This window comes from Schistocerca gregaria, chromosome 3, assembly GCF_023897955.1.
Source record: "Schistocerca gregaria isolate iqSchGreg1 chromosome 3, iqSchGreg1.2, whole genome shotgun sequence".
NCBI lineage: Eukaryota > Metazoa > Arthropoda > Insecta > Orthoptera > Acrididae > Schistocerca > Schistocerca gregaria.
In genome coordinates this window covers 378,219,548-378,245,567 of record NC_064922.1, presented here as the reverse complement: position 1 = coordinate 378,245,567, position 26,020 = coordinate 378,219,548, and the positions used below count along the sequence as shown (strand labels likewise).

The 26,020-nt window shown below is 38.2% G+C and overlaps 1 protein-coding gene across 1 annotated transcript in view; it reads right to left on the bottom strand.

The window, feature by feature from the left end:
• LOC126353900 (fatty acid synthase-like) overlaps positions 1 to 26,020 on the bottom strand; it is a 445,172-nt gene that overhangs the window by 33,656 nt on the left and 385,496 nt on the right. Inside the window, exons 30-31 of the mRNA XM_050003124.1 lie at positions 22,007 to 22,219; positions 3,652 to 3,916 (exon numbers count right to left, since the gene is read on the bottom strand). Coding sequence (XP_049859081.1) covers positions 3,652 to 3,916; positions 22,007 to 22,219 — 478 coding nt within the window. The remainder of the gene's footprint in view (positions 1 to 3,651; positions 3,917 to 22,006; positions 22,220 to 26,020) is intronic.

The window sequence follows — 26,020 nt, the reverse complement described above, 5'->3', positions numbered from 1 at the left end:
CCACTGTTAAGACAATGAGCTCATATTCAGGAGAGCGAAGTTGCTCTGTCCGTCTAACCTCATTTGGGTAAATTCCAGGATGGTTTCTCTGCTGATCATCTGAGCTATCCTTATAGACTATCTGTCCTATTCCCATAAAGCATGTTATGTATGCTGTGCATTGTGTATTTTGACCTACTGATTTTCATTGTGTTACCTTGAAAATTCCTATATCATTCTGAGAGGATTCTTGGATGAATAAAGATAAATACATAAATAATTTTTCCCTGGTCAGCACTGTCAACCTTGATTTACCAGTAGCTTGTCCACATATCTATTGATGTGAAATATTTTGTTCCTTTCAAGCAGTCTGGGGTGTCTTCAATGCGTGGCAGCAGGTAAAATCTTTTTCATGATTTTGTTGTCTTTGGCACAGAGCAGATAACACTTGCTGATGTTCCTCAGTCATGACAGGTTCTATTGACAGTTTGATAGTAACTTCCAACAATACATTGTCTCCAGGGACAGCAGAGCATGATTTTTCATCAATGGCACAGAGCCAAGTAACTTTCTGCAATCAACAAAATATTCACAGTTTAACTGACACCTAGAATGATTATTGGAAGTCATCTCATTGATGACAGTAGGATAATACATATTCAGTGGCAAACAGCTGCCCCAAGCAATCTTTCTTATGTTTGTGTACTGGATTAGCTTCATCATTCTGGAGTTCTGATGTTCCACAGATTTGAAAGCCTCTGTTCTGTCATTGATAGTTATTCTTGCAATATAAGTTCCTGCTCACTGGACATATTTCCCATGGGTGACCTTCAGCATGTTACTTTTGTACCATGGAATACTGCATTCTTTAGTTGGTGACAATATGCATTCGGCAACAAGCATTTGACATAACAGGAAAAAAACCTGGGTCTTCTAGCACCAGACAAGTCAGACATTGACAATATTCCGTGATATCTTGGTAAGTGTTGTCCATGAAACCAGAATATTATCAGGACATTGTTCTTAAGATGTGTAAAATCAGGAAAAAGATGGATTCCAAAACAACAGTAAGTAAATGTGACAAAGTTGCTCCTCAAGACCCCACAGCCATTGCCCATCACTGTACAGAAGTACCAGCCACTGCCTTGCTGTTGAAAACTATATTCAAGCATCAATGGAGGTGAGCCCCCCCCCCCCCCCCCCCCCCTTCTTCATTTGGTGACCCAGTTGAATCATTTGAGCTATTCTGTCATGTCATTACTAGGACATCTGGAAAACACAGGTGAATGTTTCATGGGCAGCTGACTTATTGTTGTTTTGGAATAGATCGGTTTCCTGAATTTATGGATCTTAGGAACAATGTCATAATAGTATTCTGGTTTCTGTCAATTTAGATGATGGCTTTTACATTGCCTAGTTGGAGCCACAGGGATACAGGTGTTTCACACTACCTGATGTGTCCACGAATATCATAGCATAACCACAATCAAGTCTAAATCCAAAAGTACGGTCATCAATTAAATACAACATCTAGTACAGAAAGTATGTTTATTATTTATTCCACTGTGTAGACAGAACAGAACTGTCACCTGGAATGAGGGTGGTGATCTTTATAAAAAGACAGAATATTCCAGAATATGCAAACATTGCATATACAAGGGGGGACCCAAAAGAAAACGGATTGTTGTCATAAAAAATTTATTGATGAACCTTTTTACAAAATTACTCAGAATCCAGTTTCTTTTGGGTCCGCCTCGTGAAAGTAATTTTTAGAATCTTCTCGAAATGATAAATACTACAAAACAAAAATTTCTGGTGATCCAAATTTGAATCTGCAGCACATCAGCCAGCAACATTAACCACTACTCAAAACAGCATGCAGCATAGGTTGTGGAAAAATTGGATTGTATGATAATATGCTTTTCCACTTCATGACATGCACAGTTTGACAGTTCTGAACATTTACAGCAAACTGCCAATATTTGTGACACTTTGAAATCTTACCAAGTTCTGACTGAATATTTGTGCAACTTTTATCAGACTGAATTTCATTATAAATAACTAACTGCATCAACTGCAAGAAGTATGAGGTTATCAACATTGTCTGCAACATAGTTAATATACAGTACTAAACACATCCTGGGGCATGCCTAAATTACTTTTACATCTATTGATGACTAACCATCTGAAATAACAGGCTGTATTCTCCCTATCAAGAGATGTTCAAGCCAGTCACAAATTTTTCTTGATAACTCACACATTCACACTTTTGTGAATAAGCATTGCTACAATATTGAGTCAAATATATTTCAGAAATCAAGAAATAATGCATCTCTCTGCTTGCTTTGAGTCATGGCTCTCAGGATGATATGTGGTAAATGTGTGAGTTGGGTTTTCTCTGACTGATGTTTCCAGAATCTATGCACAATGGCATGAAGGGAGGGGGGGAGGTTCATTCTGTTTAGGATATCTCATTCTGTTCTATCTCAGAATATGCTCTAAGATTCTAGAATGGACTGATGTTGATGATATTGGATAGTAGATTTGTGCTTCACCTCTGGCACCCTTCTTGCAGGCAGGTACGTCTCACCAATGCTTTCTGCCCTATGATGTGCATAACTTTTGGCTCATCAGATCTACAATATGTTGTGGTTAAAATAGGGCTAACTCATCTGCAAGTCAGCATAGAATCTGACAGAAATTCCAACAGACCCTGGAGTTTTACAAAATTTTAACAGTTCAGCTGTTTCTCAACACCACTTACACTAAAATCAATATCACTCATCTTTTCTGTGGTGCAAGAACTGGATCAGGGCAAAGGAACATCTGAAAATGGCGTTCAGCATTTTTGCTTTTGATTTTGCTTTGCTATCCACCATTCAGCTCACCCATGATTGTCTGTTCACTGGCCTTGGTACCACTAACAGTCTTTACAGATGACCAGAATTTCTTTTGAGTTTTGTGGGAGATTCTTTGGTAATATTCAGCTATGGTAGTCACTGAAGGCTTCAGACATTGTCCTCTTAACAGACAAATGTGTTTCATTTAGCTTTCTTCTGTCTATAGCCCTATGCTTTATCTTACACCTACTATGCATTGTCTCTGTTTCTTTAAAAGTTTATTTACAGTGACTGTATACATGGAGGGTCCCTCCAACAATGCACTGTTCTATTAAATTCCTACCTATCAGGTGCATGATCAATTACTGATATAAATTGGGGCCATAGTTCTACTACATGCTACTCTTCAATGCTAAATCTTCCAAGTTCCTATAGACATATGATGCAACTGCCTCATTATCTAGTTTGCTGAATATATAAATCCTTCTACTTGCTTTAAGTGCCCTTTGTACTTGTTGCTACAGCTGGCTCATTGTCACTAATACCAGTTGCGATGTTGACATTCTAAAAGAGGTCAGGTCTATTTGTAGATATTAGATCCAATACATTTCCATCATGAGTGGGCTTCTGAACAATTTCCTTCTGCACTTAAAGCTTTGAAGTTTAGAATTATTTTACCACCACACTGTTACTGTAACAAAGCATCTAACAAACATGTTATGTGACACATGAAGTAATAATATTATGTACTGGACTGTCATATGGTTGGTGAGATGACAAAGAGAAAATAGTATTCAATATGAAGTATATAAAATTCAATTTGCTAACTAACCTAGAACTTTAGTAATGTTGGTTAACAGTTTATCATTTCTTTGATGTCCTCTGATGGAAATACCAGTATCTTTGGTGATCAAAATACATCTTGCTACACTTTCTTCATGATTTAGCATTAACTTTTCAAGTTCCATCATGCAGGAGGCTATTGTTTGATGTTTTACTCCAAAATGAAATTCTAAATCAGCTGCAAGTCCAACATCAGCAATTGGTCCCCACTGAATAGCTAAACCAGGTAATCCAGATTCTCTGCGGTATTCAACCTAAAAATAAAACAGTTGCAATGAATTAGAAATTAGCGTTCACTGAGACATCTTCTACCCCTTTAATGAAGTAGTTATTCTCAGTTAGTGGTGCATATCCTCCCAAAAGGCAAAGGTCCTGCATCCAAATACCAGTCTAGCACATAGTTTTAATCCTCACTTTGTATGAAGAAACCAAGTCACTTCTGCATCAAGCAATTACCAAACCTACTTTTTTTGTGGAGTAATAGAAATGAAAGAGAAACAAAAAAGAAAAATCTCAAATACAGAAGAAAAGGAAAAGCTTCAAAACAATGCATTTATTACTGTCACTCATTAAAAATCACTATTAAGAGATTTTTGTGAGAAATGGAAGCTTGTCAACTGCATTCAGGATTAATTGATTTATATGGTGTCCCCACTTGCTACAGTGGTAACTACTGGCACTAACAATCAACACTATTGTTTTTCTATTTATTAAGTGTTAAGAATTGGCTGCACAATATAATAGCTTGAAGAACTTGAAAGAACTTGAAGTGCAGTGTTACGTGCGGCATAAAAGTGTGTGCAAGTGATTACTATTATTAAATGATTATCTATGACATAATCCTTGACTTATATTTTCTCTTTGTTTTATATATGTTTTATTCTGTTGCTGAATGTGCTATTAAATGGAGTCATGTGAGTTTTCATTTGGTTTTTATGTTGCAATAAAATTAATTTCTCTAGCTCCACAACAATTGGTGACCCTGATGGTCACTGACATAAAATTCAACGAACATACGCATCAATGGCATTACACATCTTCTGCAAACCATTTCACTATAAGTCCACATTGTGGACCTACCACTACCTGTAGAAGTGTCAACTGGTATGGTAATTAATTGCCTGACAGTAAAACTGCCACAATTTGGATACAGAATTCCATGCTGTGGTTTGTGCAACTAGAAATTCAGTTTGTTTTAGCACACATAACCTCAGACAATATGATGTATGCTTATGTAGTTGCTGTGTTCAATGAATATATGGTCACAGAGGTGTAAGGCATTCTGCTGTCACCATGGAGCACTGATCATTACATAACCATCAAAGAACACCCTGGTTACCAAGCTCTTGTAGTTCCAGGTGAATAGATTGGAGAAGCTACTCTGCACTGAAGAACTAGGCGATCACACTCCATTGAAGTTACTACACCAACTATGTACAACAGCAAGCTATGTAGACAGTGACGATACTCTGCAGAATATCTGCTATTGTGCCTGACACCCAATGCACAGAAGATAATGACAGTGTGTGCCAGTGATCTAGATGCACTCGTGCAAATCGCAGATCACAAAACAGAAACATATTTGTCAATGTATGTTGCAACAGTTTGCCCACAGCCTCAGGCAGATAACACTCTCACCATGCTACAAGCACAGGTAGCCGAGCTCACTGCTACAAGCACAGGTAGCCGAGCTCACTGAGCATGTTGCTACACTATGGACCCACACTACCAGTCACCTACCTCATCATCATTGCTCACAGGGAAATCAAAGCCGCTAACCTTCATCAGCCAGAATCTGCTTGTACTGCCGACAGTATGGTTCTGAGGTGGAGAGGTGTAGCCCACTATGTAAACAGGAAAACTCAGCAAGAAGTCACTGAAGAAGGCCAATGGCTCTCCAAACAGCAGCCATTAAGCGTTTGTAATGGAACACGGCACAAAGCTACCATTTTTCGTAGACCCAGTTGCTGATGTGTCACTCTATCCCCCTGCCCATCTAATGAGTCACAACTGTGATGACTGCCAGCTTTTCATCGCCAATGCTTCATGATTGCAATTTATGTTCATGTCACAATGGCACTGAACTTAGGCCTGTGGTGCAAATTTGAATGACACTTCATTGCACAGAACATGACACATCTCATACTTAGAGTGGATTATTTTTATAATTTTTGGACTCCTTTCTAACCTCCATCACTGACACCCTCTTGACACTACTTTGAACCTAGCATGTCAAGGGCAAACACATCATGTGGAAGACACAGCAGTACAGACGATTACTGGTGATACTCCATTCACAGAGTTCATCAGACGATTCCTGGAGATGCTCATCAGATAGTGCTTGGAGATCACATGCCAGAACCCCATAGTAGCACCTATGTAGCACTTGACAATGTGCTATATTTTGGCTACACCCGCTCGACTGCACCACTTGATACCCCAGAAACTGAAGACACTGAAGCAGTAATTCTCATCCATGTTTGCACAAGGAATCTGATGCCCATTGAGCACTAGTTGGTCATCTCCACTACATGTGGTCCCAAAGAAGAATAATGGATAGTTTCCATGTGGTGACTATAGACAGCTAAATGCCAGAACCATTACATATTGATATGCAATACCACATATCAAAGATTTTACATTCCCAGTAAGCTCATCTTTCCCACAATGGACTTGGTTTGTGCATTCTACCAACATCAGATGACATTGCTGGGACTGCCATATGAATATGGTTCATGAATAAAGTCGCAGCCAACTTAGACTCTTGTCCTGTGTATTTTAACGACATCCTAGCCACTTCAAACTCAGAGGCACAACGCCTGTCACTCTTATGACCGATCCTCACTTGCCTATATGTGCATGGACTGCTCATCAACCCACTGAGGGGCATCATCAGAGCAGCTGAAGTACAATTGCTAGGCTATACTATCAATGTGTAAGGGATACTGCCACAACAAGAGAAAGTAGAAGCTATCCTTTAACTTCCTACAGTGTATAACAGTTAAGGAACTATGACAGTTCCATGGTGTAACCAATTTTTCTTGTCAGTTGGTTTGCAATCTTGCACTCCTAGAAGCACTCCTAAATAAATTCTTGCATGGTACACTAAAGTCGAAGGACAAACTCCAATGGAATAGTGAAGCCTAGTTGGCATTTACCAAGCTGATGACTCTTATTGGAGAAGCTACCCTTTTAGTGCATCCAGTTCTGCATGTTCCTCTCACCCTGACTGTTGATGCATCTACTACTGCAATTGGTGCTACACCACAACAACAAAATAGATGAGCACTGATTGCAAACTGTATGCTGCTATTAAGAAATTTTGTCACATGTTGGAGGGGCAGCAGTTCATTCTCATCACATATCACAAAACACTGTCATATGCTCTCTGCCATCCTGAGAATGCATCATTGTGTCGGCAGTGGTATACTGTGGCACATTTCTTCCTCCAAATCACAGATTTGAACATGTCCAGCTAGACCTCAGAGGAACTCTGCCACCATCAGAAGGATGCACCTACTGCCCTACAGCCATCAATTGTTTTACAGGCTGCCTCAAGGCATTCTTGACTGCTGACATAACTATCAAAACAGTCACAAATGTGTTCTTTTGGAGATAAGATTTCACTTATGAAAAGTATGAGCTCAATTATTTGATGTCAAAAAGAAAAGCTGAAGAAATACGAATGAGATGCAGTTGGCCTAGGTGGAAGATTAATACATGTTTCATTCAAACAGGTACCATATTGTTCAATACCAAATGAAACTAATATTTTGTAAAAATATATGCTAACACTATTGAATTAGGAAGTGAATGTTGAATCAAATGTATACTTTACTGATATCTGTAGAGTAGTAGACAATGATAAAGTAGTGTCACAAATCCCTCAATATCATTCTCACTCTAACTATATTTTGTTGCATTTACAATGAATATTTTCTTTGTGTGAGTATGTAAATCCATTACGATGTATAGTAACTATTTTTTTGGATATTCATTTATCACATTATTTTTTCAATACATATGTTTCTTCCTCATTCCACCTAGTTACTGAAAACATCAGTTATCCTATAAGACCGTTGCTTTCTATATCAGTTATTAAAAGATAAACTTAATCTTGTCAAATCGAAAATAATAAAAATCCATTATAAAATCTACATTTAAAAGAATTATCCAACAATTTATATTTTACAAAATGTACTTGTCACTCAAATATTATTTTCTACATAAAAGTTACCGCAATTGAATTGTATCTAAGAAACTCTGTGAATTGTTGTTTTACTTTGTGATATTCGGTTAGTTAGTATGTGGAGAGTTGGTATGAAATGTTGAATGTTGACAGAAACAGTGAGGTAAGACTGGAACTTGTTTCGATTGCACTCAAGTAAAATGTATTCATAAAGTTATGTCGATGTACAAAAAGTGTCCGCACTCAAGATTTGGTTTGTCAAATATGTGACATATATAAAAGTGGTTCTTTGAAAAGTGTTTCATTCTACAATGTAACAAGTTTACCCATTTATATTATTTCAGACATGAACAGTACTTCATTATTAACCTAACTGTTTGGTGAGTGGATTGAATAGATTTTGTTCTGAAATGTGACAAACTCTGGCCTCTCTCACTAAGAATATACACCATTTTATCACAGGACAGCAAGCAACACAACATTTACTTCAACATCAAGAGAATTAAGATGAGTACAATTTTTAACTTCAGATTTCAACAACACTTAATTAATATAAGCAGCACCCATCTGCACTCCTCATCACATGAAGTGATATGTAAACATTTCTGTGACTATTACTGTAGACAGAAATCTTGAAGAAATAATTTTAGTCAGTTGGCTATCATCACTGTTGAATTAAACTATGGGACTGGGTTGTTTAAATGTGTGGGCTCTGTCTGAGATCATATGCAGCTCAGGCCCAAGCTGCCACAGCTGACAGTAATGTATGCATGAGGTGTGCTTACTTGTGTGAATGAATTGCGTGTGTTTCTCTTTTTCTGATGAAACCTAGTAGTGTTTCGAGAATTTCCACATAAATTCAAGAATCACTCATCCTTTGACCACCTAGAACACATGATATTTTAAATATAAGTGTGAGAGAGCCTACCTCCTGCAATCGCCTGTCTGTGTGTGCAGGTCTGAAGTGTACAGTAGACACAGCGGTTGAACAGCACTGACAAGTGTTTGCCGGTTGCACCGTGGAAGTTTAATGAAAGAACACGGCAGACTCAAGGAACTTCCATGTTATTCCATACTGCTTTATAATTTTGACTATTGTAGTGAAAAAAAAGAGGAACAGTCGAAATATTGTTAAAAGGATGCTCGTTTTAGACTTGGAGAGGGTAAGACGTGTATTCAGATCCAGATGAGAATGGATATGGTTTTTAAGCCAACTTTCTCTTATGCATAAATGAACTTTGTTTCTAACCTTTGTATATGTGAGGAGACTTACTTGACAATGTTTGTTTATGTGGAGAATAAGACTTGTAAAAGCTTGATGTTTAAATATACATCGTTAAGTGAAGCAAAAGAAACTGTACATCTGATTATTTTTATAAGTAGAAAGAGTCTTGAGAAATTCTTGTCCCTAGCAAATATATTTCGGAGAAGAAGAGAAAAGGAGGTTGCAGCAGCAAGCTAACCAGCAAGGAAAGTTGGCTGACAATCTGAAGTAAGTCGTATTGTTAAGGAAGTGGGAGTTTACACACACACTTCACCACTTAAAATCATCCAAAGCATTAGAACATGGTAACCAGTGAAAAAGGACTCAAAAGACAGGAATTCTAAGACCAAAAACGTGAAAAGTGGATGTTGTATGTTGCCATAGCAATTAAACCAAATACGATAAAGAATTTGCTCCAAGACTTCAGAACATGCCCGAGTATTCAAAAGAGAAAACAATTTGAATTCAGAAATAGTGAAGAAGATTCCAGTGTGATTCACTAAGAAGAAATATGCTGAGATCACTTCTGGTGCAGTGAATGGATAGCTCTCACACACATTGGGAGGACGCAGATGCAGAAACCAACATCTGACACCACCAGCACCAGTTTCTGTCCACCAGTACTGACCCGCTTCCACTTCCGCTCACTAACACCTATGCAGAAACCAATGAACAATGCCACTGGCACCAGTTGCTGTTCACCGGTGCTGATTACACATCCGCTCATCAACGCAGCCCAAATTCTATGCGGGGTGAGTACGAAACAGAACTTTATTGTTTAAATACAATGTGGTAGAAACTGATGCATGAACTACATTAATGTAGTTATCATGCTTAAAGTTAATTTTTAAATGCTCACAAGATCCAAAGTGGATAAAATTATGAATAACGAACAGCAAGTTGAGGAAACTCAAGAACTAACAGTGGCTGTGAGAGTTACAAAAGAAGGACCTAACTGATAGGAGTTAGTAAATTTGATCAAAACTTTAAATAATAAATTAGAAGATCAAAGTACTCAATTAAATATTAAATTAGATGACCATAGGACAGCTTCAATTGCTCAAAATGCTACTTTAAGTAAGGGACTAAAGCAACTCAAAGTAAAGAAGTACGTTTAGTAATACTAGTTTAAATGCTCAGAGTGAAGTTCTAAATAACCAGAGTAATATCTTGAATAGTCAAGCAACAAACCTAGGTTTGTTAAATGCCAAAGTTGATGCACATCGTTAAGTGAAGCAAAGAAACTGCATACATCTGCTTATTTTTATAAGTAGAAAGAGTCTTGAGAAATTCCTGTTCCTAGCAAGCAAAGTCGGCTGACAATCTCAAGTGAGTCGTATCGTTAAGGAAGTGGGAGTCTACACTTATACTTCACCACTTTAAGTTGTCCAGAGCACTAGAAGCTGTGGCTGAGAGCTTTGTGTAAATGTCTTTTAATTGTGCCTGTCTGCTATTCGATATGTCATCTTTCCGTAATTAGCAATATATCTTTTGCTACATTGTTGATATTCCTTCCTGCAGGTTCCAATGTTTGATTTTACATTAAAAATAATTATTTTTGGTTTGGTCAACTATAAATGAAACAGTGTGTTCACTCTAAATGTGGTATGTGTCTTACAGTCAATAGAAAATCCTTTCATCTTCTTATACACAATGTAAAATCTATGGTTATGTTATCAGGAACTTATTACCATTTTTTGTACTTAGTCTTAGTAGCTGCTGGAATCCACACATTGCTTAAAGTCTTTTACTGTCATGAACAATTTTCCTTTTTATTATGTTGTACCTTTCTACTAAACCTGGGGTGAGGGGGGGGGGGGCGAAAAAAAAAAAAAAAAATATGTGGAACACACACATTGAGGACAATGCGAATAATGATATGAGTACTATACACAAAAAAAGGAACTTAAAGTGAATGAGATGAAGGACACTATTACTATTAATTACAAGTTGACTAGAAATAGGAGGAGTAAGTGACAAGAACTTTTATACTTGACAAAAATGATTATGACGGCATGGTTCTTGAAATCTGTGTAGAACAGTGATTAAAGAGTGAAGAAAAGTTTTAAAGAAAGGGTTTCATAACAAATTTTATAATCTACTACATCTTACATGGGCTACATTACGTGAATGTAAATGAATACTACTAACCTCATTGGCGGTGTCAGTGTTGACACAGGGATTAGTGATCATGATGATGTCATTACGACCATGGTTATGAAAGTTAAAAAGTCGGCCAAGAAGGCTAGGAGAGAATTCTTACTAGAAAGAGCAGATAAGCAGTTGTTAGCATCCCACTTAGTAAATGAATCGACTTCATTTACTTCCAGTACGATGGACGTGGAAGAATTATGGGCAAATTTTAAACACATTGTAAATCACACATTGGAGAAGTATGTGCCAAAAAAGTGGATTATGGACGGAAAAGACCCACCATGTTTTAACAGTGCAATTTGGAGAACGCTCAGGAAGCAAAGACAGTTGCACTCACGGTAACAAGAAAGATCGGGAGAATGAGGAAAGGCAAAAGTTAATAGAAATTCATGCTGCTGTAAAAATAGTGATGTATGAAGCATAAAACCACTACCACCATCATACCTTAGCAAAAGATCTTGCTCAAAACCCAAGGAAATTCTGGTCTTATGTAAAATCAGTAAGCGGGTCAATGGCTTCCATCCAGTTACTCACTGATCAGTCTGGTCTGGCAACGGGAGACAGCAAAATGAAAGCTGAAATTTTAAATTTAGCATTTGAGAAATCTTTCACGCAGGATAATTGTACAAACATGCCACTGTTTGAGTCTCATACAGATTCCTGTATGGAGGACACAGTGATAGACATCCCCGGGGTTGTGAAGCAGCTGAATGGGTTGAAATTAATAAATCACCAGATCCTGATGGGATTCGAATTCGGTTTTACAGAGAATACTCTACTGCATTGGCTCTTTACTTAGCTTGCATTTATCATGAATCTCTTGCCCAACGTAAAGTCCAGAGCAACTGGAAAAAAGCGCAGGTGACGCCTGTATACAAGAAGGGTAGAAGGATGGATCCTCAAAATTACAGACCAATATCCTTAACATCGGTTTGTTGCAGGATTCTTGAACATATTCCCAGTTTGAATATAATGAATTTCCTTGAGACAGAGAAGTTGCTGTCCATGCATCAGCAGGGCTTTAGAAAGCATCATTCTTGCGAAACACAACTTGGTGCCCCACTGCAGACTCCTAACTAAGTTACGAGCATATGGGATTGGTTCACAAATATGTGAGTAGCTCAAAGACTTCTTAAGTAGTAGAACCCAGTATGTTGTCCTCGATGGTGACTGTTCATCGGAGGTGAGGGTACCATCTGGAGTGCCCCCGGGAAGTGTGATAGGTCCGCTGTTGTTTTCTATCTACATAAATGATCTTTTGGATAGAGCGGATAGCAATGTGCGGCTGTTTGCTGATAATACTGTGCTGTACGGGAAGGTGTCATCATTGAGTGACTGTAGGAGGATACAAGATGGCTTGGACAGGATTTGTGATTGGTGTAAGGAATGGCAGCTAACTCGAAATATAGATAAATGTAAATTAATGCAGATGAATAGGAAAAAGAATCCCGTAATGTTTGAATACTCCATCAGTAGTGTAGCCCTTGACACAATCACATCGATTAAATATTTGGGCGTAACATTGCAGAGGGATATGAAGTGGGACAAGCATGTAATGGCAGTTGTGGGGAAGGCGGATAGTCGTCTTCGGTTCATTGGTAAAATTTTGGGAAGATGTGGTTCATCTGTAAAGGAGACCACTTATAAAACACTAATACGGCCTATTCTTGAGTACTGCTTGAGCGTTTGAGATGCCTATCAGGTTATATTGAGGAAGGACATAGAAGCAATTCAGAGGCGGACTGTTAGATTTGTTACTGGTAGGTTTGATCATCACGCGAGTGTTACAGAAATGCTTCAGGAACTCGGGTGGGAGTCTCTGGAGGAAAGGAGGCATCTTTTACGTGAATCGCTACTGAGGAAATTTAGAGAACCAGCATTTGAGGTTGACTGCAGTACAATTTTACTGCCACCAACTTATATTTCGCGGAAAGACCACAAAGATAAGATAAGAGAGATTAGGGCTCGTGCAGAGGCAATAGGCAGTCATTTTTCCCTCGTTCTGTTTGGGAGTGGAACAGGGAGAGAAGATGCTAGTTGTGGTATGAGGTACCCTCCGCCACGCACCGTATGGTGGATTGCGGAGTATGTATGTAGATGTAGATGTAGATGTAGATCTGTAAGAACAGTGATTTGAAAATGAATAATAATAATAATAATATTTTGTAGTGTAATAAAATGTGTGAGGCATCAATTTTTTTTCTTTTTGTATGTAACTTAGTGATATATGTGCAAATATTGCATTATTTTACTTTGAAACTAAAGAAAGACAAATATTCAGCAATTAACACAGCCAAAAAATCACAAATAAATATTATTCACACTAAAGTGTTTGACATTTTGAAAACTGGAGTCAAAGTAGAAACTAAAGTCCATAGGATAATTAATGGTATCATAATATACTTAGTGTTCCATAAGGCCCCATACATAATTGTGTATGGTATTAAATGGAGAGAGTATTGAAATGAATCTATACATTTATGATGTCTGTCACTAGTAGATGATGATACAGCTGTGTCATATGAACCACTTGATGCCATTTTCATTCTAACAATATTATGTGGCATTTGCAAGACATATTTTCTGTGTGTGAGTTTGTGGATCCCTTATGATGTTTTGCAACCATTTTTTCGAAAATTCATTTCTCATACTATTTTTTCATTATATTTTGAACATCTGTTTCTTCTTATTTTCAATCAGTTACTGAAAATATTAATTATCCTATGTGATTAGTCTTGTTTTCTATGCCAGCTATCAACAGACAGGATTATTCTTGCCAAATATAAAAAAAATCTGTCATTAAATCTATATTTAAAATAATTACCCAACAATTTATATTTTACAAAGTGTACTTGTCATTTGAATATTATTGTTTGATGAATTGATTATCATGAAATATCAATTTCAGGAAGAGTTAGACTTTTTTCTGTAACAGGAGAGACTCTGGTGTCTCTCACCAAGAATATACCCTGCTTTATCACAGAAGATTGAGCAAAAACAATACACAATTTGGCATTGAGAGAATTAAGATGAGTGTAACTTCTTTACACAACAGGTATCACAGGCAGTGTCTATCTGCACTTCCTGTTCCATATAGTGAATTACAAACATTTCTTGAACTACAAACATTTCTATATCTATTCATTTAGACAGAAATTTCAAAAATATAATTTTTGTCAGTTCACTATCATCATTATTTAATTAGGCAGTGAGACTGGGTTGTTTAGAATGTGCACACCAAACAGAAGTCAGACGCCTCCACTAAAAGCAGCTGCATTTACATTTTCCTCATTTCCACATCTCTTTGAAATTTGGAGAGATGTTTACTCAGGTTTTCTGATAAAAAGATGTAAACACACAAAGAACATAATATCCAAGCAAAAGTAACAGCATGATCCCGATGCTTGTGCAGTGTGTGTGTGTGTGTGTGTGTGTGTGTGTGTGTGTGTGTGTGTGTGTGTGTGTGTGTGTGTGTGAAACCAGTGAATAAATAGTCCTAGCAGTTTTTGCAAGTACACTCCGGCATTAAAACTGCGACCCCAAGAAGGATACCAAGAAACAAAATGTTACTTATTGTGCATATATAGAATAGTTGGATGAATACATGATTAAATTATGTAGGTGATTTATGAGGTGTAAAGGGTGTGAAATTCTGAACACAGAGCAGCCATCTCTGGCTACAACAGAGGCTCTAACACAGCAGGCTTCAAGTCAACCAGAGCTTAGATGACATATACTGGTATGTCATTCTATACTGCTTCATCATTCATCAGAGTTAATGTTTCATAGTGGCCATCAAGTGGTGGAATGGCAGTCTCTTGGCAATACATTAAGTTTTCAACAAGTGAGAGATCTAGAGACTGTGCAGGCCACAGGTGAACACCTTCTGTATCGGCGGCAGATACATATGTGGGTGTGCACCCCGACCCCCTAATGTGACCGCCCGCTTTGCCACCCACACCGTCCCCGCCAGTCAGCCCACAAGCTATTTATTCATTTCCTTCATCAGTTGACTCAACTGAATCGACTTATTGAGTAGTTGTACTTTCCTATGTAGCAGCACATCCATGTCATTTTATTTTATACATTTCTGTCCAGCACATAGATAGCTAACACACACCTAGGAGAAAAGTCACAGCCATTCTAGTGATCTTGATACATTATTCTATCTTGCATTTGTTCAAGAAAAGTCGTGAATCTTCAATAAATAGCACTATAAATACAGATTATTCGGTAAATACAAAGCTAGTTTACATCCAGAAGCAGAAATGTTAAGACTGAAGAACGAATAAGTAAAAAGTCCAAGTTGTAGCAAGTGGACATGTGAAGATTAGTCAAGAGTGAGAGCTATCAGTTGATGGTGAAGTATTAATAATAGTAATACCGTAATTTCTCAGTAAAACTATTGTTATGAGACTTGTAACAATATTTTTACTAATAAAGTAACTATAGTTTCCCTATACCTAACTCATAATATGAGTTAGGTATAGGAAACTATTGCTGCATATACGAGGGTCGGTCAAAAAGTAATGCCTCCCATTTTTTTTCTACTTAAAAAAATTAAGTTAAGTGAAAAATTTGAATTTGGCGCCATTCCTCAAACCTTCTGCAATCCACTGCAGTAGTAACTTTCTGTGTCAACAGGTGGCAGCACAGCAGAAGTTTGTAAGATGGCCGACATCGATGTTCGTTTGAGACAGCGTTGTGTGATTGAATTCTTGAATTTAGAAGGTGAAACGCCCATACGCATTCATGAAAGACTGAAGAAGGTGTATGGTGTTGTGACAGTGGATGTCAGCACTGTTAGACGATGGGTTCGTCGTTGTAAGGAAGCTGAAGGGCAAACACCGTTGACTGACGAAAAGCGGAGCGGCAGGCCGGTGAGTGCAGTGACTCCACACAACATTCAGCAAGTTGATGACATCATTCGTGGTGACCGTCGGGTGACTGCAGATGAAGTGTGTCACATTATTTCTCTTAGTAAAGGCAGTGTGATCACGATTATTAAACAACTGGGGTACTCAAAAGTTTGTGCACGGTGGGTTCCAAGAATGTTAACCGATCAGAATAAAGAGGCAAGGAAAACAATAGCCTCCCAACACTTGCAGCGCTTCCGTTTGGAGGGAGATGAGTTTCTGAAAAAAATTGTGACCGGGGACGAAACATGGGTGCATTTTTTTGAACCCGAATCAAAGAGGCAGTCAATGGAGTGGCGTCACACAAGCTCGCCGAGGAAGAAAAAATTCAAAACTGTGCGATCGGCAGGGAAAGTTATGGCAACAGTTTTCTGGGATACAGAGGGTGTGATTCTGGTTGATTTTTTGGAGCAGGGATGCACAATAAATTCTGTTCAATACGTCACAACCCTCAAAAAACTTAAAGCACGTCTTCAGCGAGTTCGCCCAACAAAATCAATGGCAGATGTTCTTCTTTTGCATGACAATGCAAGACCACACACCAGTCGTCACACCTCTGACGAGATTGTCAAAATTGGATGGGAAATTTTGCCTCATCCCCCATACAGCCCTGACCTGGCACCATCAGACTTCCATCTGTTCGGGCCACTAAAAGAAGCTCATCATGGGATTCATTTTGAAGATGAGGAGGCCGTCAAAACATCCGTGCGTCAATGGCTTAGGAAGCAGAGCTGTGATTTTTACCGTGCTGGGATACATGCCCTTGTTCAAAGATGGACCAAAACTGTAGAGATGGGCGGAGATTACATTGAAAAATGACAAAATGATCCTCAATGTTGTGGTTTTCAACCTATGTAATTGCATTTAAATTTCCTGACAATTAAACGTAGAAAAAAAAATAGGAGGCATTACTTTTTGACTGACCCTCGTATCTCTGTTAATAGTGACATGCAAGAAGGTTCCTAAAAATGCATTGTTACTACATAGGCCTTCTATCGAATGCCATAGAAAGGAATGGAACTGACAATAAAAGTTCAACACACACAAATTGCCGGATGACATCAACATTGGAAACTCGCCCTTGTATTATATATCATAAGGTAGATATTGGCTTGTCGCTTTCACAGTAGGTATTTGTTCAGACTCCATAAAGTTCTGGAAGTGTACATTCTGGCAGCAATTGTTCTCAAAACAACCGAGCCACATATGTAAAGGAAGCAGAGTCACTAATGCCAGGTAGTCAGTTTGAAAGCTACAACCATTGTGATAACTTGGAAGTCATAAAAAGTGAACAGCTGTGATTATTGGCTATTACCACAGACTTCAGTCAGTGTTGTGCTCAGTGAAATTAGAAAAATGCGGAGTGTGGCCATGTGTGTTTTAATGCTAAGAGTACTAGTGTTGCAGTTTTCAGTGTGAATAAAGTTTTAAGTTGAGAATAATTGGCTTCTAATTTATATATGTCACAACAATATAATAGAATGGATCATTATGTAATAAAAATAAAAAAGTAGAAAAATCTGAAGATTCTGATCACCATTCAGCTGCACAAACACCACCAGATTTACAGTCAGAGCCCAGCACTTCATCGAAACTTCCACAACAAAGTTCATCAACTGATTCCTTTAATCCCATGACTATTGGCAACTATTTGGATATATTAGTGTCAGGAAATATTAGTGATGATATACAATACCAGCTTTTCACAGCTACAAGGAAAACTGGAAACAGTTATATCTTTCCTACTTCCAAGCATAACATGAGGGGATTGGTTGAATGCAGACAGGTGCATGATAATCACTTTGAACAGTATCCATGGCTGGTGTTCTCAAAAGTTAAAAAGGGACTTCTTTGTATTAACTGTTCAATTTTTGTGAATAATAAGATAGTTGGTGGAAAGCTATCAATTATCACCAAGGAACTTGTGACTGAACCACTAACAAAGTTTGCCAAACTTACTGCTAAAGATGGTGACCTTGACACCCACTCTCAGCTCAAGCACCACATTGAAGCATCAACAGATGCAAAATTATTTATGGCGACGCGAGACAAATGCAAACTCGAGGTCATAAATCAATTTTCAAGACAGAGAATGGAAAGCATTAGGGAAAACAGAGACTGTGTTGTATCTATAATAAAAACAATCATATTTCATGGAAAGCAAAATATTCCTCTGTAAGGACATAGAGATGATGGGAATCTATTAGAAAAAAAAAAATGATCATGAAAGTATAGTGAGTAATGAGGGAAACTTTAGAGCTCTTCTAAGATTTAAAACTGACGCTGGAGACTTGCAACTAAAGCATCACCTTGAGACCACTAAAGCAAACACCACTTGCATAAGTAAAACAACTTGTACAAACTTATTTCATGCTGTGAAACAGTGATGTTATCAAGAATACTGGAGGAAATCAAAGATTCTTATTATTACAGCATAATCTTCGATGACACTATGGACATATCGCACATTGCCCAACTGAGTTTAGCTGCTAGATATGTGGATGGTGATGGCAAATTACACAAAAGATTTTTGGGTTTCATTGGTATCCATAAAGACAATGATTGTAGTGGAAACACTGATGATGAACATCTGAGAGAGTCAAGATGTAGAGCATAGTGTTACTGGTGAAGTAATAGGAACTACAATTCTATGGAGACTGGAAAGCCTTTCTCTGTCACTGGAGAACTGTGTGGGCATAGGATGTGTGATTGCTCAGTTAATATGTCATAATTAAAAGGCTACAATAAAAAAGAAAGCTATCAATGTGCAAGTAGCACTTTGTTGAAGTTATCAGCTCAATATTGCTGTCTCTCACAGCTGCAAAGTTACAAGTATGAGAAACTAACTTTAAACTATTGAAGAAAAAGTAGTATCGTTCTTTACAGTGTATAGCAAGCCATTTGCAACACTGAAGAGTCACCTAAAACACTCGTGCAGTCACATCGTCAAACAAGGTGGGTTGAGCAACATGATGCTGTTATTCTATTTGTAGGTGATCTCACAACAGTTAGCAAAGTTCTTAAGAAATACAGTATTGGAGGGATAGAAGAATGGCTGCCAAAGCAATATTTTCCTTCGAGCTCTCTCTAATTGTGAGTTTATTATCACTCTGTTTACACTGAGTGACATTATGAGCATAACATATCCAGACAGCAAAATTTTATGAGACCCTAGCTTGGACATCATGATGGAAAAAGCAAAATTAGATTCAACACTCGAGGTGAACGACGGCATGAGAGCTAATTCTGATAGCCACTTTGCTCATATTGAAGAGGGGAAGGCAGTTACAGAAGAGTTACAGGGTGACAAAGACACAGTGAAAACTGCAATCATAATGATGATGCTATGAGGTATTGGAAAAGAATTGTTTTTATTCTAACACTGGACCATCTTATGACTGACATGAGAAAATGTTTTGCTGAAGAAAATATTTATCATTTAAAATTCAACATACATTTGCCCTCACAACTAGTGAAACATGATGGTAATGAGCTGGCAGATAAATTGAATCAGTGCTTAACTGAAGTACCATTCTTTGAAGAAAAGAGACTGATGGGAGAGATTTTTCAAATCAAGCAAACAAGCATAAACGCCTTTAATGATCATGATTCTGTTATGCAAACGTTGTCTGTTTGTCTTACATCTGACTATCATACTTTGCTCAAGCTGTACAAAATATCTGCTTGTCTACCTGCATCTACTGCTACAGTAGAAAGAAGTTTATCAACATTGTGGCATACAAAGACATGGCTCAGGTCGAGAATGGAGGAGTATCAACCTAATGGCTTAGCTCTATTGAACACTCACCCTGACATTGTTTGTCCTATTGATGATGTAATTAACCAATTTGCCAAGAAGAATAGGTGCATAGAATTCATCATTTAAGGAAGGGAACCACTATTGTAACTTTCTTATATCATAAGATAGCATTGTCTTGAATATGTGTAGAATCAGTTTAAATAAAACTTTCTTAAACTTTTCATGTGACTTGATTATTTTTTATTACGGTAAAAGTAAAAATAGCTCAGGATATCTTTAGTGCCACCTCCTTGAGGTTTTTCTGTAGCTGCCACTGTTCTGTACTGAGGTAGATCATGACACCACAGGCAACATGATGTTTGCATTATATGGCTGAAAGATAACATCATGCAGATCTTAACACAGGGCACAGCTATTGGCCTTAACACTTAAGAAATGTAAGAGTTACTGTCCATATTACCAGCTAGGCATACCAGAGGTGGACATGCGTATGTAATGGCACCCCACAGCATCACACCAGATTCTTAGCTTGTATGATGACAGTCTAACAACACTTGTTCTTCTTGGATTCTCCAAGCATAGATATGTATGCAGATCAAGGACTCATCTGAAAAGATGACATGGTGCCACTCCTGTGGCCAGTGATGTCATTGTCTGCTCCATTGACTCTCTCTGCTGTCATGTCAAGGACAGCAGTAACAATTGTCACCATATCAACATCATGTGCTGCTTTGGAAGTTACTGAACTATTTGTGTTCATACATGTCTTGCTCAAAGCAAGCCTGTTTCTTGAGTCAAGATACATGACACAACTGTATGAACCTGTATACTGAGTGAACAATACGTCTGTCCCCTCAGGTAATACCCACGTGGGGTTACTGAGAACGTGCATGCTATTGGGTATGATCCTCCCCCACCAACTGGTTCTATATTTGCATGAGACTTTTGGGATCTGGCCAGCACAAGTAGCAGTGTCATGGGATAATAAACTGCCGTGATGCTGTGATACTGCCACTGATGAATTGTGACACATGTTGGTAGGTGTTTCACCTTCTACCAAAATCTTCTCGCAAACAAACAACATTCAAATGTGATTTCTGCGTGAGATACACACTGTATAATCTTTCCTTATATACAAAATGTATCTGGCATCACACCTGAGTAGTATATGTAATTGTGATGAAATGTTAGTAATTTGTATATAAAAATGTGTGGTACACTTCATGCCAGTTTGACATTTGTGGCATGCTGCATACCAAGGGTGCCCATAGAATGGTTTACAGGAGGGGTGAGGGGGCTAGATCTGGGAGTAAGAAAGTATTTTGGAAGATGGGAAACCAACTTCTAATAAATCACTTGCTTGAAAGAAAAGCATCTGACTACACCATGTTTTTTCCTTTCTCTAAGAGCTCGGTGGGTGGGGGGCCCCCCATGCTCTTCAGTACAGGTGGTCTTGTTGCATAAAGTGCTTCAATTTTTAACAACCATACAAAGAAAAACAGTATACACTACATATAAACCCTTCATCAACTAAACCTATCTGCCATAATATGGTTTGTGGTGAATATCTGACTAATATTCTTCTTCTTTAGAACACGAGATCCATGTACCATCAGGGGCAGCACTCATTGCATCATTTATGTGTTTAATTATTAACTGTTGTTACTACATTCCAGTTTTTTTATAATTACCAGAAAATAAAGTCAGCTGTACTTTATCAAAGAAAATTAATACTTTCAAGATACATCCAAGGCTCACTAGGACACTGGGTCATAGCCACAGATGTCTTATGAATTATGAGTCACAGAATGCTATAATTGTTCAGGTTTATTCAGTGGTATATGTTGATACTGTCCGAAAAATGTGTTGTGAATAGAGTTAGTAATAAAGAAATAATAAATTAAAACACCAGCTAGCAAGACTCAGATTACGCCTTGAAAGCATTAATGTTACCACAACAGAGATGTAATTTCTAAAAGAACAATCTCTTGTTCAGCCTTAGAGATGATAGAAAATTTAAAATTAAAACAATAAGATTTTTTTTCTCTCTCATACACTTACTAGACGTTCTGCTGCACAGTTGGCAAAGGCATAATTTGATTGGCCAGGCATACCACATCCTGCAGTTACACTTGAGAAAACTACAAAGTACTTTAGGCCAGGGCATTGTGTTCTAGATTCCATATCTAACCAGTGTGCTCCTGTATATTTGGGCTCCCATACTTCACGGAATGTTTCCATTGACTGATTGTATAAGAAGCCATCTCTTATCACCTGTTATCAAACAATGAAACAGATCTATTATCAATATGATTAATGCAAATTATATAATGTGAGTAGATAGTGCACAAATTAAACAAATGAACATTCACAATTCTGGGAACATTACATAGCCACACTTCATTGGTCATGTGAGACCTGAATTTGGAAACTCAAAGTCAGTATCTTATTAGACTGTTTTCGGTAAAGTAAGTAAAGGATTTTAAAAAGTCTTATGCATGTTTCATTGTACATTCATTCAGTCACCAATATAGAAGAACAAAAGACTGAAAATGAACATAAAATTGCCAATAAATTCAACAGCTATTTTTCAGAAATTTCCACAAATCTCCTAACCAACTCTTCCAATATTGTACACTCTCTTCCCATAAATCTCCTGACTAACTCTCCACACAATGTACACCAGGCTGTTCCAACCAAGCTCCAGGGAGATGGAGCACTCACTGCGGCAGCTCGGAGCCCGTGTGGAGGGGGAAAGCGAACTCACTGCCCCCTGGCCACATGCAGCCACAACTGACGCTATAATCCATGTTCAATGACAGTTATGACTAGCCGCAGGAGCCCTGTACCTCTATTGGAGGATACCTTTCTATTCATTGAGAGGCGTGGTCATCCGTAGTGTCTTGTATGTCATAAAGTATTTAATTCTGCGAAGAGGTACAATATACAACGACATTATAAATGTCTTCACGCAGCGCATTACGATCAGGTAGAAAGCATTGCATGCAGAGAACTGCTAGCCAGGCTTAAGAACAACATACCAGGAGACATAAGTTTAAAAACGGTTTCATAATATGGAGGGTATCAAAACATGTAACATAGTTCATGTTCTGTAACATGTTTATAATTTTCAGGTGAATGAAAGCGGAGAAAACACTACTGAATCTGCAATTCGACCAAGCTACAGGTCGCTCACATCATTTCAACAAGTGGCAACCCATTTTTGGTGGGACCGCTCGTAAAATCATGCATGGTACTAGTTACAGAATGTTTGTTTGCAAGAGATGTGCAGGCAATTGAAGGGGTTTGCCTGTCGAAGCAAACAATGTCTCTTAGAATCCTGGACATGGCAGCAGATTAAGAGACACACCTCAGGAAAAAGGCGGAGAGCTTTGTTGCATTTTCGATAGTACTTGACAAAAGCACCGACACATCGAACTGTACTCAGCTTGCAGTTTTTGTGCGTACTGTCGACATGGAGCTGCAAGTAACTGAAGAACTCTTGGATGTGGTACCACTCAATTACACAACAACAGGACGTGACATTTTTTGAAGCTGTTTGTGAATCAGTGGAATATGAATTTGCCATGGGATAAGCTCCATTCTGTAGCAACAGACAGTGCACCACAAATGCTCGGGCATCACCAAGGTTTTGCTTCTCGTTTGAAAAATAAACCCAGGGACAAATTCGGGAAAGACATTTTGACTCTTCATTGTTTTATTCACCAAGAGGCACTGTGTGCTGAAACAGTAGATCTAGGTGGTGTAATGAAAGATGTTGTGAAGTGTGTGAATTTTGTGTGGCGTCAAGTCATGAATCATCGTCAATTCAAAGGATGTCTGAAAGATATGGAAGCGGAGTATGGGGATATACCTTCCCACAGTACAGTTTGTTGGCTGAGTTGGGGAAACGTTCTTGATGTTTTCTTTGCCATTCGTCAGGAGATATCCCTTTTTCTAGAAATGAAAGGAGAAGAAATACGTTGTCTGAAAGACATAAAATGGATATCAGACCTGGCGTTCCTAGCTGGCATAACTATGCATATGAATAATTTAAATCTGTGATTGCAGGGCAAAGGGCAGGTAATTGCTGACATGCACAACCAGATCAAAGTGTTCATGGAAAAGTTACATTTATTTGAGAGGCAGATGAGTAATGGACATTTAACGTTCTTCAATCGTCTTGCTTCTTGAAAACTACCTGAAGGTACTACTTTTGGTGATTACCAAGCAAAGTTAAAGCAGCTCATCACGTTTGAAACACGATTCTGAGACCTCACCAGTTTGGAAATGGAACTTAAGGTGTGCAGCACTCCTTTTTCAGTTTCCCTCGATGACGTGTCATTGTCACTTCAATTGGAGATTATTGATTTGCAAAATTCAACTTTGTTGAAAGAGAGGTACTACAACATGTTGGATTTGTCACGATGGTATCGTTCATTACAGCAAAACACATTCCCACACTTCACAACAGTGCACTCAGATCAAGTCCATGTTTGGATCTATGTATTGTTGTGAGCAGCTTTCCTCAGCAATGAAAAGAGTAAAAAGTAAGAAACGATCATTTCTTCAGGATGCACCAATGAAGGCCATCTTCCGCATTAATGCTGTGAACACTTTGACACCTGATATTTCAGATCTTGTAATGAAACGAAAATGTCAAGCCACAGAGCCCCAATAAATTTAGTATGCAATTTCTTGTAAAACAGTTGTTTCTTATTTATTTCCTGAACATCGTATTTCCTGGTGTAGCATGTCACCACATCCTAGCAGCTAAGTGTATGAGGTTATCGATCTTGTAAGAAGCAGCTGGCACATCAAAACGCTTGCCTTGCCACCTGCCTCAGCCAGCCATGCCACGTGCTGGCCCACTTGAATGGTCACAGTGAGCGACACATCTCCCTGGAGCGGGGAGCGCTCCGTGGCTCACTACGGAGCCAACGAGCTGGAACAGCCTGCTGTACTCTATCTTCTCAAAAACAATACTCATCTGAACTCCTTTTTCCTATCTCCTACAACACTGTCTGAAATTGAAGATATTATTAAAAAAAAGAGTTAAAAAGACTTATTCTGCAGGTCATGATATGATACCTTGCTTCTTACTTCACAAGTGTTCAAATTACATCAGTGGACCCCTATCAAATATCAGAAATACCTCATTTCTAGAGGGAACATTTCCAAACCAACTAAAACTTGCTAAAATTATACCTCTCTACAAGAAGGGAGATAAAATGGACATAGCAAACTATAGGCCAATTGCTACACTATCTGCCTTCTCAAAAATATTTGAATACTGTACATCAATTAGATTAGAAATATTTTTAAATTCTAACAACATAATATCATCCCAATACGGATTTTGGAAAAATATGTCAACCGCATATGCTTTGTATGTATTTCTAGAAAAGTGCTTTCGTTTTGTTGACCAAAAACAACTTGCTGTTGTTATACTTCTTGATCAGTCCAAGACATTTGATATGGTGGACCACAAGCTGCTTCTTATGAAACTCTAGAAGTGTGGGATTAGAGGTGTAGGCCACAATTGATTCCGTAGCTACCACAGTGAAAGAAGGCAATATGTAGAAATAAGAAAATCAAAGACACCCAGGCATTGCAGGTCAGATATGCTACATACAACAAATGGCGTCCCTCAGGGCTCTGTTGTTGGCCCTGTTATTTTCACATTGTTCATAAATGGTCTCCCAGAACACATTACAAATGCCAGCTCCTTATGCCAATGACACAAATATCCTGATAACCAGTAGGGATGACACGTTGCAAGATGCAGTCAATGAAACTACTTGTCAATTACAATTTTGGTTTGAAGCAAATAGGTTACTCATAAATGCTCAAAAAACTGTAAGTATGAACTTTCACACTAGACAAAATCTTACCCCCTTCAATGCAGTTATAGTTATTGACAAAGATGACTTTACAGGCAAGCGGGACACCAAATTTCTTGGACTTGCCATCAATAATACTCTAAACTGGAAACTACATATTGAGGTACTGTTGCAAAAGCTTAATAAAACCTGTTTTCTATTAAGATCATTAAAAGACACAGCCAGTGTAGAT